Raw genomic sequence first — 18,648 nt, 5'->3', positions numbered from 1 at the left:
AATCCAGATAAGGAATTGTGAAATTGGCTTATGCGTCCGTTTCTCCTCCTCTGTCTCTTTTCTTTTGAGGTTTAATAATTGGGCTGGAGGAGGCAAGGAGGAGAAAGATTACCACATGCCCAGAAGTGCAAACCTTGGAACCTTAGGAAGGGGTAAAACTGGTTAAAAACTACAACACACACACACACACACACACACACACACTCTAAAAGCAGGTAGCTAAAAAAGCGGGATGATGAGAAAGAGAAATTTTTTGTGTGTGAACTTGAATAAAACAGCAGATCTCGTGCAACTAATAAATAATTCTGTATTTCCATGCTCCTGTATTTCCCCCTTTTTAAAATTTTCTCTTTTAGATCACTGAAAATAAATATATACCAATTTTTTAAAGATTACTTTTTTTTAAAGCTATGCCAAACTCAGCTGTGTGATCAGATAGTTAGCATATGGGTAAGTACTTTCATCTAAAACTTTCAGAGCACCTAAAAATAGTGTAGTTTGCAGGTTCCAAAGAGTGAAAATAAAAATGCCTGAACCCAAAGACTCAAAGAGAAATGGCAAAAAGCATTGGCTTCCTGATACTTTGGTAGGCACTCTCTCATCCTAAGGAACATTTTAAAAACTAATAAGTGAGGATATTAAGAGGCCATGTATCACCATAATAGGTTTCAATACTTCTGGATGATTTGTAGTTATTGCTTAAATGTAATTGATCACCATATAAAAAAATGTAACCCAATATTATAAATGTTAATATTTAACTGTTTTATTTTAATAACCTTTGTTCTATCAACTCATCAAAACCTTTTGAAGGCCTGACTAGATCATATTCATGGATAAACTTTTGTGTAAAGGCATGTTTAACCCTTAAATGAACTGCAAGAGGTAAATCATGGTTTAACCTTAAAGGAACCTTTTGGCTTTTTCTCCTAGTAGGTGACATGCATCTAAATGTTTTTGTAGCCCTTTTTGTTATTGTCGAGTTACAATCTCGTCCTGTATGCAAGTTGTTAGTCCTCTGTGGGATCTTTGTTTTAAAAGATAGTGTTTGTTCCTTTTAACTCTTTATATTATTGAATATACTACTGGGTAGATGCCTAAGGAACTTGTTAGAACCTTACACAGGGTCTGAAATAGGAAGACACTGACATCCCTTGACACTAATGCCTCTTAAAGGAGATTTCTTAGTGGTGTCACATTTTTCCCTAAGTACCATTACATTGTCCAGACACAATGAAATAGAGCAAAAATAATTTGAGAACAATTTTTCCCCACTAAGCCATGTTGTCAGGGAACCATTGAGAACAGCAATTCCCCATTTCTGCTCTTCATTTCCATCAAACTGTAGTTAGATTAGTTTGCTGAGAAGGTGTAGGACTTGGGACCAGTCACTTAAGCCCTCTGGGTCTTAATTTCCTCGCCTATAAAAATAGGGAGTTGGTTTAGATGACTCTAAGATCCCCTCAGCTCCAGAACTCTAGGATTCTATGCTAAAGTCCAGAGCACCAGTTGATCAGACACCCTCTGTAGCTCACCAGTTTATATAATATTTTAACACTCTTCTGTTAGTCATGTCAGAACTCCTTTCAAAGTACAATTCAAATTCATGGAAGATGACTAACTTCCATTTTGCTGTGCTCTGTGACTTCTCAGCCATTACTTGGATTATCTTTCCACTTGTGGGATGAACCCTTATATCTCTGTAAGAGAGTTTCTTTTTTCAAAATTTTTTTCCAAGTTTAGCCCCAGGTTTTCATAAGTGGTTGAGGTCTTGAACTCTCAGGATACTTTTTATGGAGCTTCCAATGTGTTTAACAGTTTCCACATTCTTAGGTTAGTGGTTCCCTTTAAAAATGTTACCTTCCATGATTTACTAATAGGTAACCAGATTTCGCCCTAGTTTAATATGTGCATGACAGATGATTTTGGTTTTTCTTCTCTTAACAGCACATTGAGATGCTTACTGTTGTGATAAATGTTACTCTGTGGCTTGCTCACTCAGAACAGCTACTTTATGTACCTCCCTCAAGACCAGGTCTAGGAAATTGACCTTTCTTACGAGTTCTTAAAGTACCAATTGAGCATGTAACCACTTATCCTAACCAATTATTTATCTCATGTTTTCCATCCCGGTAAAGTATGCTACCCACTATGTTTGAGTAACCTAAGTTCCCAACTGTCAAGTACCTGGTATAATTTTTCAAACTTTCCCCAATTGCATGGTTAGATTATATAACGTTTCAGCCTACAGAACACTTATATGAGAAGAGTTTGACCACATTGCATTTCGTCATCCTCCAAGTAAAATGTCTCCCTATCCCTATTTATCCTATGAGTCTGACGTTGGGAAGGGAGGACACAGATGGGGAAAGGAGAAAACAAACCCTTTCAGTCGCCTTAGGCTGTGGAGGGTCAGGAGCTGATCTTGGCTCAACCGAGATCGCATATGTGTTGTTACATTTCCAATCCACTTCTTTTTTCTACTGTGACTTACAAAGTTTATTCAACTTGTGCTTAATTCTCAGTCTTAATTATTTAACAGAAAACCTTAATTATCTTACCTGAACTCCAAGATTGGTGATTTTATTGCACTCAGATAGAGAGAGTTCCCTTAATTTTTTATGTCTGGAAAGTGTGATCAAACCCTAAAAAATATTGAATATAAAGATCATTTTGTGATTATAATTTAGTATAGAAAGTACATTTTCAATAAGATAACAACCATGTATGCAAACTAAAAAAATTTCCACTTCTGTCTCATATTTCTTTACACTTAACAAAACTTAAAATCACTTTGGTTAGGCAACATCATTAAATAAAATTTTCAGGTTGTCTCTAATGTTTTGCAAATAGTGTTACAGAATCTCAGAGCCAGAAAACTTTTTATCTTGCCACCTGTTTCCAGATAAATGTTATCTGAATCAATATAAACAAATCTTAAAGATTCCTAAACTTACAACTTTATTCTGAAGACACTTCATGTGGCTAATGACTCTATTAGTCAATAAATTCTTATTTATGCCTAAACCTAAAAATCTATAAATCTTTAGCTCATTTCATTATGTTTAATTGCTTGAAGAGAGAAGGAACATATTTTTGTATAAAGGCCTATAGACAGGTAATCATTCATCAATAGCCCACTTCTTTTTCAGTTTAAAAGCTTTGTTTCTTTTTAATAAAAAAGAGATTGCACATTTCAGCCCTTTAAATTTTATTTATTTATTTATTTATTTTGGTCAGGAAGATTGGTCCTGAGCTAACATCTGTTGTCCATCCTCCTCTTTTTGCTTGAGGAAGATTGTCCTTGAACTAACATCTGTGCCCATCTTCCTCTATTTTGCATGTGGGACGCTGCCACAGCATGGCCTGATGGGTGATGCCTAGGTCCTCGCCTGGAACCTGAACCAGCAAACCCCAGGCTACGGAAATGGAGTGCTCAAATTAACCACTACACCACCGGGCTGGCCTCCCTTTAAATTTTTTTATATGTGGTTTTCTGTCCCATTTCTCAGTGCTTTTCCCCCTAAACTGGTATAACAGTCAGATAAGGAACTGACTCGTGTGCTTTATGGGTGTCACTCTCCTCCTTTGCATTCAGGATCACCTTACTTTTATAATTCTGTTAAGATGTGCTCCCTAGACTAGATGGACAAGAGCAGCTTCTTCTCATTCTGTGGTCCCCGAGCTGGCTGGTAGGGAAAATTCCAGAAATGGTATGTGGATTTGTCCTTTTTACATGTTATTTGCAGGACTGGTTTACATTTTATTGACCTTAAATACATTATTTGATCATAACTGAAAATGAGTTATGCAAATATTATATCCTGTATTGGCCATTGATGCACCTTTTAGACCCTTTCATTTTTCAAAAAAAATCCAGATCAAGGAAAAAAGTGCTTGAAATTCTTCTTAATTGAAGCCACTGTTTAAACTGCAATTTCTAATTTCACTTAACGGTTCTGTATACCACTCAAAAATGAAATCACTCTGTTCGTTCTTTTAATTTTATTGCAAATGTGGATTCTTTGGCTGGGAACACATGTTTGCTGCCTTCTTGATTCAAAACAAAGAATGACCGGACCCCATGGAGCCTCACATGTGGTCTGGGTTCCAGATGTGGATGCTATTTTATTCATGTTAGAGGAACTGGAGTTTAGATTTTCCCCCAACAGAAACCAAACTGTTTGAACAAATTAAGTAAAAGATGCAAGATTGGTCTCTTTGCCTTATACTTGATAGTAACTAAGTATGTTTTATTATCCTATGGGGAATTTGTCCTATGAAACTATCTCTGAAGTTTTGACTTCTTTCTTTTTAACTTTTATCTAGCCAAGTTAGAATTTTTTAAGATACACTGGAAATAGAGTACACTTGCTAAGTATGACATTTAACAGGCTATAATCTCTTTACCACTTTATTCAAAATCACTAAAAATTAACATTAATTAACATTGAAATAGAATGCCCTGTTTCATCACTATAATTATTCATTAAAATGTGTGGCCTCCAAATTGAATTAATTAACATCATTAGCCTTTAGGCAAATGCAAATTAAAACCACAATGAAATGACACTGCATATCTACTAGGATGACTATACTTAAAAAGACAGATGATAAAAAGTGTTGGTGAGGTTGTAAAGAAATTAGAACCCTCATTCACTGCTGATGAGAATGTGCAAGTCACTTTGGAAAATAGTCTGGCAGTTCTTCAAAGTTAAAAATAGAGTTACCAGAGGACCCAGCAATTCAACTTCTAGCTATATACCCAAGAGAAATGAAAACGTATGTCAACACAAAAACTTGTACTCATACGTTCCCAGAAGCATTATTTATAATAGAAAAAAGTGTTAACGAGCCAAATGTCCATCAACTGGGGAAAGGATAAATAAAATGTGTTATATTCATACAATGGAATATTATTTGGCAATAAAAAAGTACTGATGCATACCACTATATAGCTGAACATTTAAAACATTGTGCTGAGTAAAAGAAGCTAGACCCCAGAGGCCACATACTGTGTGATTCTACTGATCTGAAAAGTCCAGGATAGGCAAACATCCAGAGACAGAAAGTCGATTAGTGGTTGCCTAGAGTTGGCTGGAGGGTGGGTGCAGGAGAGGGAGTGACTGCTTATGGGAAGTTTTCTTTTTTGAGTGATGAAAATGTTCTGGAATTAGAATGTGGTGATGGTTGCACAACTCCATCAATATGCTAAAAACCACGGAATTGGACACTTTGTGAATCGGTGAATTTTATAGTATGTGAATTATGTCTCAGTAAAGATGTTTGTAAAAATTGGATTGATTGATGTAATAATTGTATAACTAAATACAAATTAGAAATATTCTTACAGCATCCTTCAGTCCAACATGAATACAGAAATTGCTCAGATGGATGCCAATCTGTTAGCAAGGCAGGGAGCAGATGTCATCATATCCATGTGCTGGACAGGTTATCATAAGCCTTGCTACTGTAAGTAGGCACAACTTTGTAACTGAGCAGCAGCAAATCTATGGCAGCTGGAGGAGACGAGGCCTCCACTAAAAACTGCCTCATGCTGGTTATGGGAGGCCAGCTTCTCTGAACAAGTAAAATACGCTATTCCAGTCAACAGGATTCGTTTCTTAATGGCTTTTTGACTCATAAGCTTTTCAGATTAATGACCTAAAAAACATCAGAGCCAGCTGGGTAAAATGTTCTACTTGGCACCATGAGGTGCATAAATGCACCTAATTAGGGGGAGCTCTCTGAAACAAGTGATGGCTCCAAATTTTTAAAGACTTTGTTTATACCTTTAGAAAGTCTTAAATCTCAAGTCTGGGCAAAGTTCATTCGTTCTTAACTCATCGTTCACTTGATGAATATTTATTTAGCGTGTATTGTATTGATCAGGCTGCGATAGGAACTGGGAGTATGAATGTCAGTGAAGTGCAGTGATTGCTCTCAAGGAGCCCACAGTCTAGCGTGGAAGACAGACGTGTACACTGGCTCATTTCAGCCCAGTGAAAGGTAAATACTGTGCACAGTGGTGGTACCAAAGAGGGATGAGGAGGCGGCCAGCTACCGTGGATTAGAGAGGACTGCATGGAGAAGAGTCCTGAGTGGGGAAGTGTAAATGGCCAAGAAAACTATAGAGGGAAGGGCATTCTAGGCAGAAAGAACAGAATGTGCAAAAGCATTAAGGTATGAGACAGTATGGCATGTGTAGCGTGGCATGAATAGCTTTATAACGGATGTTTAAAAATTATCTGAAGAGCTGGCCCAAGAATTTCTCTTAAAGAGGAAACTGTGGGGTTTTGTTTGGTTTTGTTTAATACCTTGTTAAGCACTTGGGATAAAAGTCCTTGGGTTGGCTGGTGCCAAGCTTTTGCTTCTGGGAGGAATGGAAAGAGGAGAGTGAGAAGCCAAGACAGAACTGGGGAGGAAAGAGGAACCAACCAGATGGAGTGCCTGGGCCTCAGTGGGACAAAGGGGAGGTGGATGCTTACTTTTCAGGGAAGTTGTAGCATCATGAAAATGTGAATCCTCCTTCATCTCCTTCAGAAGTTGGCCAGACTCATGAATGCTTTGCAGGAAAGGTTTTGGTTTTATTTTCCCGAACTGTAAGAAGGGGCTAAATTGTAATCAGGTGAAGCACAGAGAAAGGCAGCTGGTGTGGTAGCCTGGAGAAGTCACCAGGATTGCAAGAGGTAACTAAGATTAATATAGTAATAAGGAATATAAGTAAATATTAGAAGAATCGAGTAATGCATGGGAATACAAGACCCAGGAATTCACAAGAATCCTGGGGAGCACTTTGCTGCTTCATAAGCCATGAAATTGAGGGACCTGGATCTGAGGGGTGCAGAAGTCCCTAGAAATTGGTTTATGTTATAGCGGTGGTACCAGGTCCACTGAAGGGAGTGTCAAGACATTAGACTCTAAAGAAGCAGGCACCAAGTCACAAAAGCCTTGTCCATTATTCTAAGGAATTTGGACTTCATCCAATGTAACAGAGTTAAAACTTTCCCTCTCTAGGGAATATGAGTTGTTACGTAAGTGACCATAATGCAAAAAAGAACAAGGATGTGTGTCAAGAGAGATATAGGGACCACGGAGCAGGGAGTGACTGCTTCCAGTTGGAGGAAGAGGTGGCGGTCTTGAAGAGACTTTCACACAGGAAGGAAAAATTTGAATTAAGCCTTAAAGACTAAGATTTTCACAAGCGAAATAATAGGAACAGTGTTTCAGGCTGAGGAAACGGCGTGAACAAAGATTTCATTTGGAAAGTGTGAGTTGTTTGGGAAGTAGTTCAGCTCGGGGTCACTGGGAGTAGGGAGGGAACACTGAACACTGCCAGGAACAGATACATGTACACGAGACGTTTGGGAGCCAACCAATCCTTGAAAACTATTCTTTTTTTCCCCAAGTTTTACATCTGGAATTGTTTAGCTGATGTAGATAGACATCAGCAGTGAACTAGTTACCAAATGTTGGAATGGCTTGTACGTGTGTACTTACTCTATGGCTGACTCATACTATTCCAGGCTTCGAATAGCAGCAACATAAACATAAGAAATCCCTCCCCCAACTCTTTATTTTGAAAATATTCAAATCCACAGAAAGGTTCAAGGAATGGTACAATGGATATAAATTTCCCTTTACCTTAAACATTCTGTATGCATCTCCTTAGGAATAAGGACATTTTCCTAGGGAGCTATATGGTATTATGTGTATATAGTATTATAATACCTAAGATTAACAGTAATACCATACGATCTAATATAAAGTCAACATTCAAATTTGTTTTTTATCCAGGACCCAGTCAGAGTTCATGCATTGCAAATTTTCATGTCATGTCTCTTTAGCCTTTTTTTTTCAAATGTTGTCTTTCGAGACATAGACTTTTAAAGATCCCAGGCCAGCCATGACATAGGATGTCGCACATTCTCTATTTGATTGTTCCTATGGTTAGATTCTAGATAAACATTTTTTGCAAGAACACTACCTAGGTGCTGTTGCATCCCATTAGGGGGCACAAAGTCAGGTTGTCCCACTATTGGTGATGCCACTCAGTCACTTTTTATCTGTTAAATAATCTGTGGTGTGATTCTCTAAGACCACATGAATACTCTGTTTCCCAACAAGCTTTCAGTCAGTGTTTTCAGCATTACTTGGTTAACCTTGCCTAAATCCCAGTTATTTCACTGGGAGTTGCAAAATGGTGATTTTACTAATTCTATCCTTCCTCCTGCATTTATTAGCTGATATTCATTTCAACCTTTTTTCTATCACCCTTTCCCTTTAAATCTGCTGAATATCTTGGGAGGTGCTTTGAAATAAACAAGATTATTTTAGACATACCAATTAACTATCACAATTAATTTTTTATATTGCCTATTAAAAATCTTTTAATTTTCCCAAATTCCTTTTGGGTACATTTTCAGAATAGAGTCACTGTTTTGATTGGTGTGATATGTTATTTGTTGGCATAAGATGACACATTGAGGAAAACAAAACCACCAATATTTTACCCCCTTATAAGACTGAACATTTGGTCACAATTTAATAACAAGCAAATCATACTTTATATATGAAATTGAAGTGGATGAAACCTTGTTAAAAAGAGCTTAACATTCTGCAAGTAAGATTTATTCTTTACAACTTGCACATGACTGTTCTTCTGAGACCTTGCACTTTCAGAAAAAGTCTGGAAAGATGGTCTAGGAATTATGGAATATTAACGTTAGAATAAAATATTATAATTTATCTGACAGCCACATTGTTACAAATCATCCTTCTTTATAGTGTGTTTCAGTCTGGAAACTGTCAACACTTTAATACAGGCACACAGAACACTCAATAAGCATAAATAAACCTTATAATCTGTCCTGCATATGTTTAAAGAAACAGTTTCTTGAAAAAAAACTATATAAAATTACATAAAGATTGCATAGTTTGTGTAATTTTTAATTCGTTTTTCTTGAATAGTCTTTGTAAGCAGTAACTTGTAGGCTTTTAAGATTAACATTCTAAAACAAATCTCTCTTCTATAATTGTGAGATAAGCCATTGTAAAGGTATGGAGAAAATATGGAAATGACAAATGATTAATAACCACATTATTATAAGGAGTTCATACAAATTGGAAGGAGTATTGAGACCCCACTATATAAATGAGTAAAGAATCTGAAGAGAAAGTTCACATAAGAAGAAATACAATTAAAGTGATAAGCAAATATAGGTGAAAATTATTAATATTACTAAAACTTTTTAATGCAAATTTAAATAAAAAAGTTTTAATTGCTATTTTGTTTAAATTAAAACAGCCAACATTGGTGAATGGGTGTAAGGTTACCACACTTATTTTATTGCTGATGGCAATAAAAATTGCTAGAACCATTGGGAGAGCAAGTGGACAAAACAACAACAAGTCCTGTTCAAAAGAAGGGGAAAACTGAGGGAGAAAAAGGTTTATCAAAAGTTTAGGGCAGAAACTCTGCAGGCAAAGAGAGAATGGAATGATATATCCAAAATATTAAAAGATTAAAAACCGTCAGCCAAGAAGACTTTATCCTGCAAAGTTATCTTTCAAATATGAAGGAGAAATAAAGGCTTTCCTAGACAAACAAAAGCTGAGGGAGTTCATCACCACTAGACTCACCTTTTGAGAAATCTTAAAAAGAGCTCCCCTACCTGAAACAAAAAGGCAAAGGTTTACAAAGCTTTAAGCAAGGTGATAAATAGGCAGAATCAGAAAATTGCAACTTTATAACAGACTAGTAAACACCTAATTATGACATAAAGGCTAAAGGAAAAGAAAGCTTTAAAAATAACTATAACCACTCCAATTTGGTAACAAACTTGCAATACAGAAAAGGATAATTTCTGACAACAAAAACATAGAAGGGGAAGAGGAAAAGGATGGAACCTGCATGGCAAATGGAGATGAGATGCTATCAGCAGAAGAAGCACTATCTCATCTATGAGATCTTTATACAAATCTCATGGTAACCACAACACAAAAATTCAGAGCAGAGTCACAAAACATAAAAAAAAGAGGAAAGTGAGAAACATCACAGAAACCACCAAACTGAAATGGCAGACAAAAACACAAGGAAAAAGAAACAAGGGAAAGATAGAACAACAAGAAAACAAGAGATAAGATGGCAGTATTAAGCCATCATATATCAATAATCACTCTAAATGTAAATAAATTGAATTCTCCAATCAAAAGACACAGAGCAGCTGGATGGATTAAAAAACAAGACCCAACAATATGCAGCCTCTGGGAAACACATTTCAGCTCTAAAGACAAACGTAGGCTCAGAGTGAAAGGATGGAAGATGATACTCCAAGAAAATGGCAAGCAAAAGAAAGCAGGTGTTGCCATACTTATATAAGACAAAGCAGACTTCAAGACAAAAAAGACAATGAGAGACAGAAGGGCAGTATATAATGATAAAAGGGACATTCCACCAAGAGGACATAACACTTATGAATATATATGCACCTAACACAGGAGCACCAAAGTATATAAAGCAACTATTAACAGACCCAAAAGGAGAATTTGATAGCAACACAATAATGGTAGAGTACCTCAACACCCCACTTACATCAATGGATAGATCATCCAGACAGACAGTCAACAAGGAAATAGTAGCCTTAAGTGAAACATTAGACCAGATGGACTTAATAGATATAGATATAGAACATTCCATCCAAAAGCAGCAGAATACACATTCTTCTCAAGTGCACATGGAATATTCTCAATTATAGACCATATGTGGGGAAACAAAACAAGTCTCAATAAATTTAAGAAGACTGAAATCATATCAAGCATCTTTTCTGACCACAATGGTATGAAACTACACATCAACTACAATAAGAAAGCTGGAAAAGTTGCAAATATGTGGAGACTAAACAACATGCTACTGAACATCTATTGGAATAAATGAAGAAATCAAAGGAGAAGTAAAAAAAATATTTGGAGACAAATTAAAATGAAAATGCAACATACCAAAATCTATGAGATGCAGCAAAAGCAGTACTAAGAGGGAAGTTTATAGCAATATAGGCCTACTTCAAGAAACAGGAAAAAATCTTAAGTAAACAATCTGACACTACACATAACAGAACCAGAAAAAGAGCAAATGATGCCCAAAGTCAGTAGAAGGAAGGAAAGAACAAAAATCAGAGAGAAATAAATGCAATAGAGACTAAAAAGACAGATCGATAGAAAAGATCAATGAAATTAAGAGCTGGTTCTTTGAAAAGATAAACAAAATTGACATCTCTTAGCCATACTCACTAAGAAAAAAAGAGAATGGCTCACGTAAATAAAGTCAGAAATGAAAAGGAGAAATTACAATGGATATCACAGAAATAAGAAAAGATTATAAGAGAATACTATGAAAATCTACATGCCAACAAATTGGATAATCTAGAAAAAATGGATACATCCGTAGAAACATACAACTTCCCAAAACTGAAGCAAGAAGAAATAGAGAATCTGAATACACCAATCAACAGTAAAGAGATTGAAACAATGACCAAAAACCTTCCAAAAAACAAAAGTCTAGAACCAGATGGCTTCTCTGGAGAATTCTACCAAACATTCAAAGATTTAACCTTGTCAAACTCTTCCCAAAAAACTGAAGAGGACAGGATGCTTCCTCACTCATTTTATGAGGCCAACATTACCCTGATACCAAAACCAGAGAAGGAAAACACAAAGAAGGAAAATTACAGGCCAATATCACTGATGAACACAGATGCAAAAATCCTCAACAAAATATTAGTAAATCAAATACAACAATACATTAAAAGGATTATACAACTACACCACAATCAAGTGGGATTTATTCCCGGGATGCAGAGATGGTTCAAAATCTGCAAATCAATGTGATACACCACATTAACAAAATGAAGAATAAAAATCACATGATGATTTCAATAGACGCAGAGAAAACGTTTGACAAGATTCAACACCCGTTTCTGATAAAAACGCTCAATAAAATGGGTATAGAAGGAACGTACCTCAACATAATAAAGGCCATGTATGACAAACCCACAGCTACTCTTGCCACTCTCGTTAAACATACTATTGAAAGCCTAGCCAGAGCAATTAGGCAAGAAAAAGAAATAAAAGACATCCAAATTGAAAAGGAAGAAGTAAAACTGCCACTATTTGCAGATGACATGATTTTATATATAGGAAAGCCCAAAGAATCCACCAAAAAGCTATTAGAAATAATTACTAATACAGCAAAGTTGCAGGGTGCAAAATCAACATAGAAAAATCAGTTGCACAGCAAAGGAAATCATCAACAAAACAAAAAGACAGCCTACCAATGGGGAGAAGATATTTGCAAATCATTTATCTGATAAGGGGTTAATATCCAAAATATATAAAGAACTCATACACTTCAACAACAACAAAAAAAAAATGACCCAATTAAAAAATGGGCACAGGATCTGAATAGACATTTTTCCAAAGAAGATATACAGATGGCCAACAGGCACATAAAAAGATATTCAACATCACTAATTATTAGGCAAATGCAAATCAAAACTACAATGAGATATCACCTCACGCCTGTCAGAATGGCTATTATCAAAAAGACAAGAAATAACAAGTGTTGGAGAGGATGTAGAGTAAGGGGAACCCTCATACACTGCTAGTGGGAAGTTAAACTGGTGCAGTCATTCTGGAAAACAGTACGGAAATTCCTCAAAAAATTAAGAGTAGAACTACCATATTATCCAGCTATTCCACTTCTGGATGTGTATCCAAAGAACATGAAAACACTAAGTCAAAAAGATATTTGCACCCTTATGTTCATTGCCGCATTATTCACAACAGCCAAGACTTGGAAACAACCTAAGTGCCCATCAATGGGTGATGGATAAAGAAGATGTGGTGGATATATACATACAAGAGAATACTACTCAGCCATAAGAAAGATGAAATCTTGCCATTTATGACAACATGGCTGGACCCTGAGGGTCTTATGCTAAGCAAAATAAGTCAGATGGAGAAAGACAATTACTGTGCTATTTCACTCATATGTGGAAGATAAATAAACAAACAAACACATAGATATGTAGAACAGATTAGTGGCTACCAGAGGGGAAGTGGGTGGGAGGAGGGCGAAAAGGGTAAGGGGGCGTGTGTACAGTAACGAATGGCAGCCAGACTTGTGCTGGTGAAAACGCTGCAGTCTATACAGAAGTCGGAATCTAATGATGTAAACCTGAAATTTAGATAATGTTAAAAGCCAATGTTCCCTCAATAAAAAATAATAATAATTAAAAAAATATATCACCAAAATAAGTTGAGAAATGCAAAAAAAAAAAAGTTTATGGCAGTTTGCTCATCTTAGTCCTGTTTTTATGCTTACACCTAGATTTGCTGCCTTAAATATAGTAGGAACAGGATAACTGTATCAAAAGAAAGAATGAATAAATGAATGAAATTTCCCAATGTTTGTGAAAAATAATTTAGAATAACTTGGAAGAAAACTAATACACGAATCCTTACTAAGTCTTTTTGCATATCAGCAAAGAATTATATAAAATATTAACACCTTGCTTTAATTCTTTTACACAGACCCACGGCAGTTATGGGCAGTTTCCTGTCTGTTCCAAAAAAAGTATAATAGCCCAAAAGCACACGTATTCAAACAAAATATTAAGCTGTGAACGCTATGTACAAGTGTATACAGAGACGAACAATTTCCTTTTACAAAAGTTGATAGATCCTTCTCTTTCTTCATATTACTTGGTCCATCTGTGAGGTCTGACCTTGCTGACAGCCTCCTGCTTTTTGAAACACCACTTCCCTAGGTCCCCATGACATCACTCGACTCTTTCCTCATCTACTTCTCTGGATGTTCATTTTCAGTTTCCCTTGTGGGTTTATCTTCCAAATCCACCCAGTAAGTACTGGTGTTCCCTGAAGCCTTGAACTTGACATTTTTCTCCTTCTCTCTCTCACCCACGGTTTCAACCACTTCACCCATCTCTTCATCTAGTCCAGATCTCTCTCCTGAGCTCCAGATCTTATTTACTAATAGATAATTAGACACCCGAATGTGCCATAAGCACTCAAACTCAGCACTGTTACGTTCAGAGGACCGGTATTCAAACTGGAAACCACAAAGTTTTGTTTGTTTGTTTGTTTGTTTGAGGAAGATTAGCCCTGAGCTAACATCTGCTGCCAATCCTCTTCTTTTTTCTGAGGGAGGCTGGCCCTGAGCTAACATCGTGCCCATCTTCCTCTACTTTGTATGTGGGATGCCTACCACAGCATGGCGTGCCATGCTGTGCCATGTCTGCACCCGGGATCTGAACCGGCGAACCCCGGGCCACCGAGAAGCGGAACGTGCAGAAACCACAAAGTTTTAATGGGTTCTTCCTACTCTCTCCCACTAGCTCCAAGAAGGAGGCTGGTGGAAGGTGAATGGCTCATGATGGACTTTTCTTTGATTTAAGTGCATTGCTCCTTCCTCTGCATTTTACAACTTTTATGATCCTTTTTATAGGGCCTAGATTTCCCTGTCTGGGAAATCTATAAACATAACCTATACAACTTAAGATATTTGATATTTGAATACAAGATATTAGAAAACACATTCTATGAAATAAAATGGAATGGGGTGCCCAGGAGTCTAAGATGACTGAGAACTCTGATGTAATTATTGGGGGTTTAAATCATAGAAAATCTAAAAAGAACAAAAGGTCCCTGACAGTCAGTAAACATAAGAAGCCTTCTTTCTTGCTGCTTTTTTGGAAGATAAAATGGGATGTAAGTTGTTGCGACAGAGGGGATAGAATTGGGGTGGGGGGGGCGGTGTTGAAAATCCTTGTGTAAATTTTCCACTTTCAATAATGCTTGAGTTGGAATATACCTAATATCTATGATTTTTTGCCAGACATACTGAGGAACAAAACAAAACAAAAATGAAAATTTCAAAAGTCAAATAGGCATCTATCTTCTTTTTGTCACCTAGGACCAAAGGAGCCCATAGTGTAGACAGATATGTCCTGGTACTAGAATTAAACATGTCTAAAACGGAATTCGGCATCTCGTCTCCAAGTCCTAACCCCTCTCTCAGGTTGTTTCCTGGGTAATGGTACCACCGTGTCCTCGACTGACCAAATACAAACATGGGTGTTCGCCATGTCTCCTTCTCTCCCGGTATCCAGCCAGTCAGTCACTAAGCCCCACCTATGCTGCCTCCTAATGTCCCTTCTGCCACCACTATCAAAACCTCACTATTTTTAGGTGTCATTGCAATAGCTCAGCCTCTCTTCAATGCATCTTTCTTAGTGTTATGTTTCTGTACACAAATCTGTATGAATCGTCTACTCGGGGTTCTTCAGTGGCGCCCCATGCATGCAGCATCTAGTCTGAAGGCCTTTCACATTCTGCCCTCCCCCTCTTCCTCCAGCCTCATCTCCTGCCACATTTCCTATCTTCTCAGGCCATGCTCTGACAGTACCAAGTCACCTGTGGATCCCCCGACACAGAACCCTCTTTCACGTCTCCACACCTTCACACCTGCTTCTTCCTTCACTGAGAACGTCCTTCTCCCCTGTACCTCACACGCAAACACCACCTGAAGCTTTCCGCTGCCCTCAGAGCCGAGAAGCCTCCACTGACTCCTCCACAGAGACATCGGCACTCAGTTTCCAACGCATCCACGCTGCCAAGATGCAGTGCACATCTCTCCATCACAGCAAACGTACCGCGTTATGTCACAAGTCGAATAAATCATTGCTGAGCTGTATTGAGTGCTTACCATGTGCCAGGCACTAGGGTAAGCAGTTTTCAGTCATTATCTTATTTAATCTTCGCTGTTTTAAAGAGAGGGAAATGAAGGCACAGAGAGGTTAAGTAACTTATCCAAGGTCTCATAATGTGGTGGCACTAGCCTGGATGCGAACCCACACTCTGAATTCATGCTTTTAGTAACTTTTAACCCCTGGTGTTGTCACTCTTATTGTTTCGCCACCAGACTGTACCTTGAGACCAGGACTGTGTCTGTATATTCAGTACTGCCACAACCGGGCATAGTGTTTGACACATAGTTGACGATGAATAAATATTTGGGAAGGAACGAGTAGCCTATTTATGAAATTTATTTGTTTTTATGGACCCAATTCTCTCTTATCTTGCTGGCACACTCAGAATTCTGGGATGGAATCTATTTTTCTTTGTGGTAAATCAGTGTTTATATTTCGTATTTTCTTTCTGAAAGATTTGCTCCATTTGGTGCTGTCTACCACATTCTTTTAGGAGCAAAGAACAAAAGTTACACTTGGAACTATTCTTATCTCAATTAACACATCCATTTTCTAAAATCACTGATAACATTATCTCATACAGTGTCCTTGAAAATGTATCTTACCCTCACAAGTGAGCTTCCCTTTTATACTCTGGTTAGCAATTACCATTTTATAAAAACAATTTAGCTTTGGTTCTCAATTATTTTTGTTTATTTCTACTTACTTAATTGTCAGTATGAATTCCGTAATCATTTCCTTTTTAAACTGTGTCAACCTCTCTGACTAATTTACCAAGCTACAAATCTAAGGGGAGCCGGCTTCGGTCAACACAGCAGCAGGTCCTCCAAGTGTTTACAGAGGGATGGTGAGTCAGCAACTCTGTTACCTGGAGAGAGAGCAGCTTGCCTCCTACCTGATGGAGCCTGAGAGGAGAGTCATGCTGCCAAAGATTCTCCTGGAGGGAAGTGACAAGCTCAATTCAGTCACTTCTTTTTGCACTGGTTTTAGTAGGAATTTTTTCTGCAAACAGGAGATAATTGACTATAACCTCTATGAGGAAAACCACTATCACTAGGCATGGGACCAGCAGATTCTTATAAGGCCACCAGCTGGGCAGAAGGGCCTGGAGGGGCCTAAGGAGAGGTCCAGCTCCTCGTGAAAAACTACAAAAGGGCAGACTTTTCGTGATGTGCTTTTTGAAAATCCAAGGCATATCTGCTTGTCTCTGAGTTGCCCTGCTCTCTTTTCACTCCCATTCCTTCTGCTTCTTGAATCCCAAGTGGTTTCCTGCTTCAGAGGTTTTGCTTCACCGAAGCTCAGGCTTTATTCATGTGTGTGTTCCATGCAGATGGGTGGTCTCTTGAAAGAGTATCATCAGATTAAGACGTGCAGCTGTAAACACTCCCACTCCAGCTCAGAGCATAGCTGAGAAAATGTGGGATTTAAGAAGGCTTAAGTGTTTGGCTGAAAAGAGGGAAATGGTAGCAGACCATTCAGTCACTCACTCACTGACTCAGTGATCAAATATTTTAATGCCTTTTATGTCTGTTGGCATTATGCGAGGCTTCCCAAAGATGGGATGACCCAGCCTCTGCCCTCAAGAAGCTTACATTAAGATAAAAACAACCACAAACAAGCACATAGAGACAGAGATGGGAGTGGTGGTTACCAGAGGGACGGGCGGAGGGAGGAGGGCGAAATGGGGGATTACGCACATGTGTGTGGGGGTGGATTGTAAGTGGGCTTTGGGTGGTGAGCATGATGTAATCCACACAGAAATCAAAATGTAATGATTTACACCTGAGATTAATAAAACGTTATAAACCAATGTTACCGTGATAAAAAAAAAAGCTTCCATTGCTGTCGGGAGACAGGCATGGAACAAATATTAAGATACAATGAGATGATTGCTTTAGTGGACGCAGTATAATGACAGGGAGATCCTAAGCCTGCCCAGGAACTGCAGGAGAGCTTCACAGAGCTGAAACCTGAGGGTAAGCAAGGATCTACTAGGTGGACAAGGGGAGAGGGTGTCTCAGACAGAGGGAATAACTTGCAGAGATGGGAAGGCAAGGAGAGCCTGACAGGTTTGAGGAGCTCCAGCAGAGTCAGCTCCGTGTGTCTGAAGCCAAAGCTGACAGGTGGGAGTCAGCTGGAAGCGAGGCTGTAGAGGTGGGCAGGGGCCACCCCAGGTAGAGCCTGGTCCTACACGCTAGGTTGTTTAGGCTTTAAGCTGTAAGCAATGTGGAGCTCCTGAAGGAGTTTGAGCAAGGAAGCGAGGGGCTCAGACCCGCGTGCTGGAAAAGCACACTGCAGCAAAGTGGAGAACAGATTTGAGGACAGTGACACTTAAGGCTGGAGAGGTTGGGAAGGAGAAATAGTGCTGGAACCGAGACAGTGACAGAGGGGAAGGGAAGGAGGCAGCGGGGCATTTATAAGAGATGTTTAGACTACACCAGTGATCAAGTCCTCACATTGGCTTCTTTCTACTTTAGTATATTATTTAGTCATGGATTATTATTATTATTTTTTTGGCTAGAAATATCTGAAATTAAGTGAACCTATAACATACACAGTTAAAATTAACATGGAAACCACATGCCAATATTCAATTGGGATTTTATTGCAGTTCAATTTGAAAATAATTTGTGTGCTACCCATAATTTAAGAACCATTATTCTGTGAGGCCATCTAAATCGATAACACCCCCCCTAAGAAACTATGCTGTAACGTGGCACAGATAAGATCCAGTACATTAAGATCCAAAGAACGCTTACTTATTTAGAAAAACACCTCGGAACATTGTCACCATGTGATTTATGTTTTCTTAAAGAAACAATGCATGGATAAAATAAAACCCATTGACATTGCCTTGAAA

At 38.1% G+C, this 18,648-nt stretch overlaps 1 protein-coding gene across 1 annotated transcript in view; it reads right to left on the bottom strand.

Moving 5' to 3' along the window:
• FBXL13 (F-box and leucine rich repeat protein 13) overlaps nt 1-18,648 on the bottom strand; it is a 208,222-nt gene that overhangs the window by 23,898 nt on the left and 165,676 nt on the right. The window contains exon 18 of the mRNA XM_014850486.3: nt 2,562-2,645. Coding sequence (XP_014705972.1) covers nt 2,562-2,645 — 84 coding nt within the window. The remainder of the gene's footprint in view (nt 1-2,561; nt 2,646-18,648) is intronic.

The sequence above is a fragment of the Equus asinus genome, chromosome 1 (assembly GCF_041296235.1).
Source record: "Equus asinus isolate D_3611 breed Donkey chromosome 1, EquAss-T2T_v2, whole genome shotgun sequence".
Classification (NCBI taxonomy): domain Eukaryota; kingdom Metazoa; phylum Chordata; class Mammalia; order Perissodactyla; family Equidae; genus Equus; species Equus asinus.
Note: the sequence above shows the minus strand (reverse complement) of the source record. Positions and strands in the feature narration are given on the sequence as shown.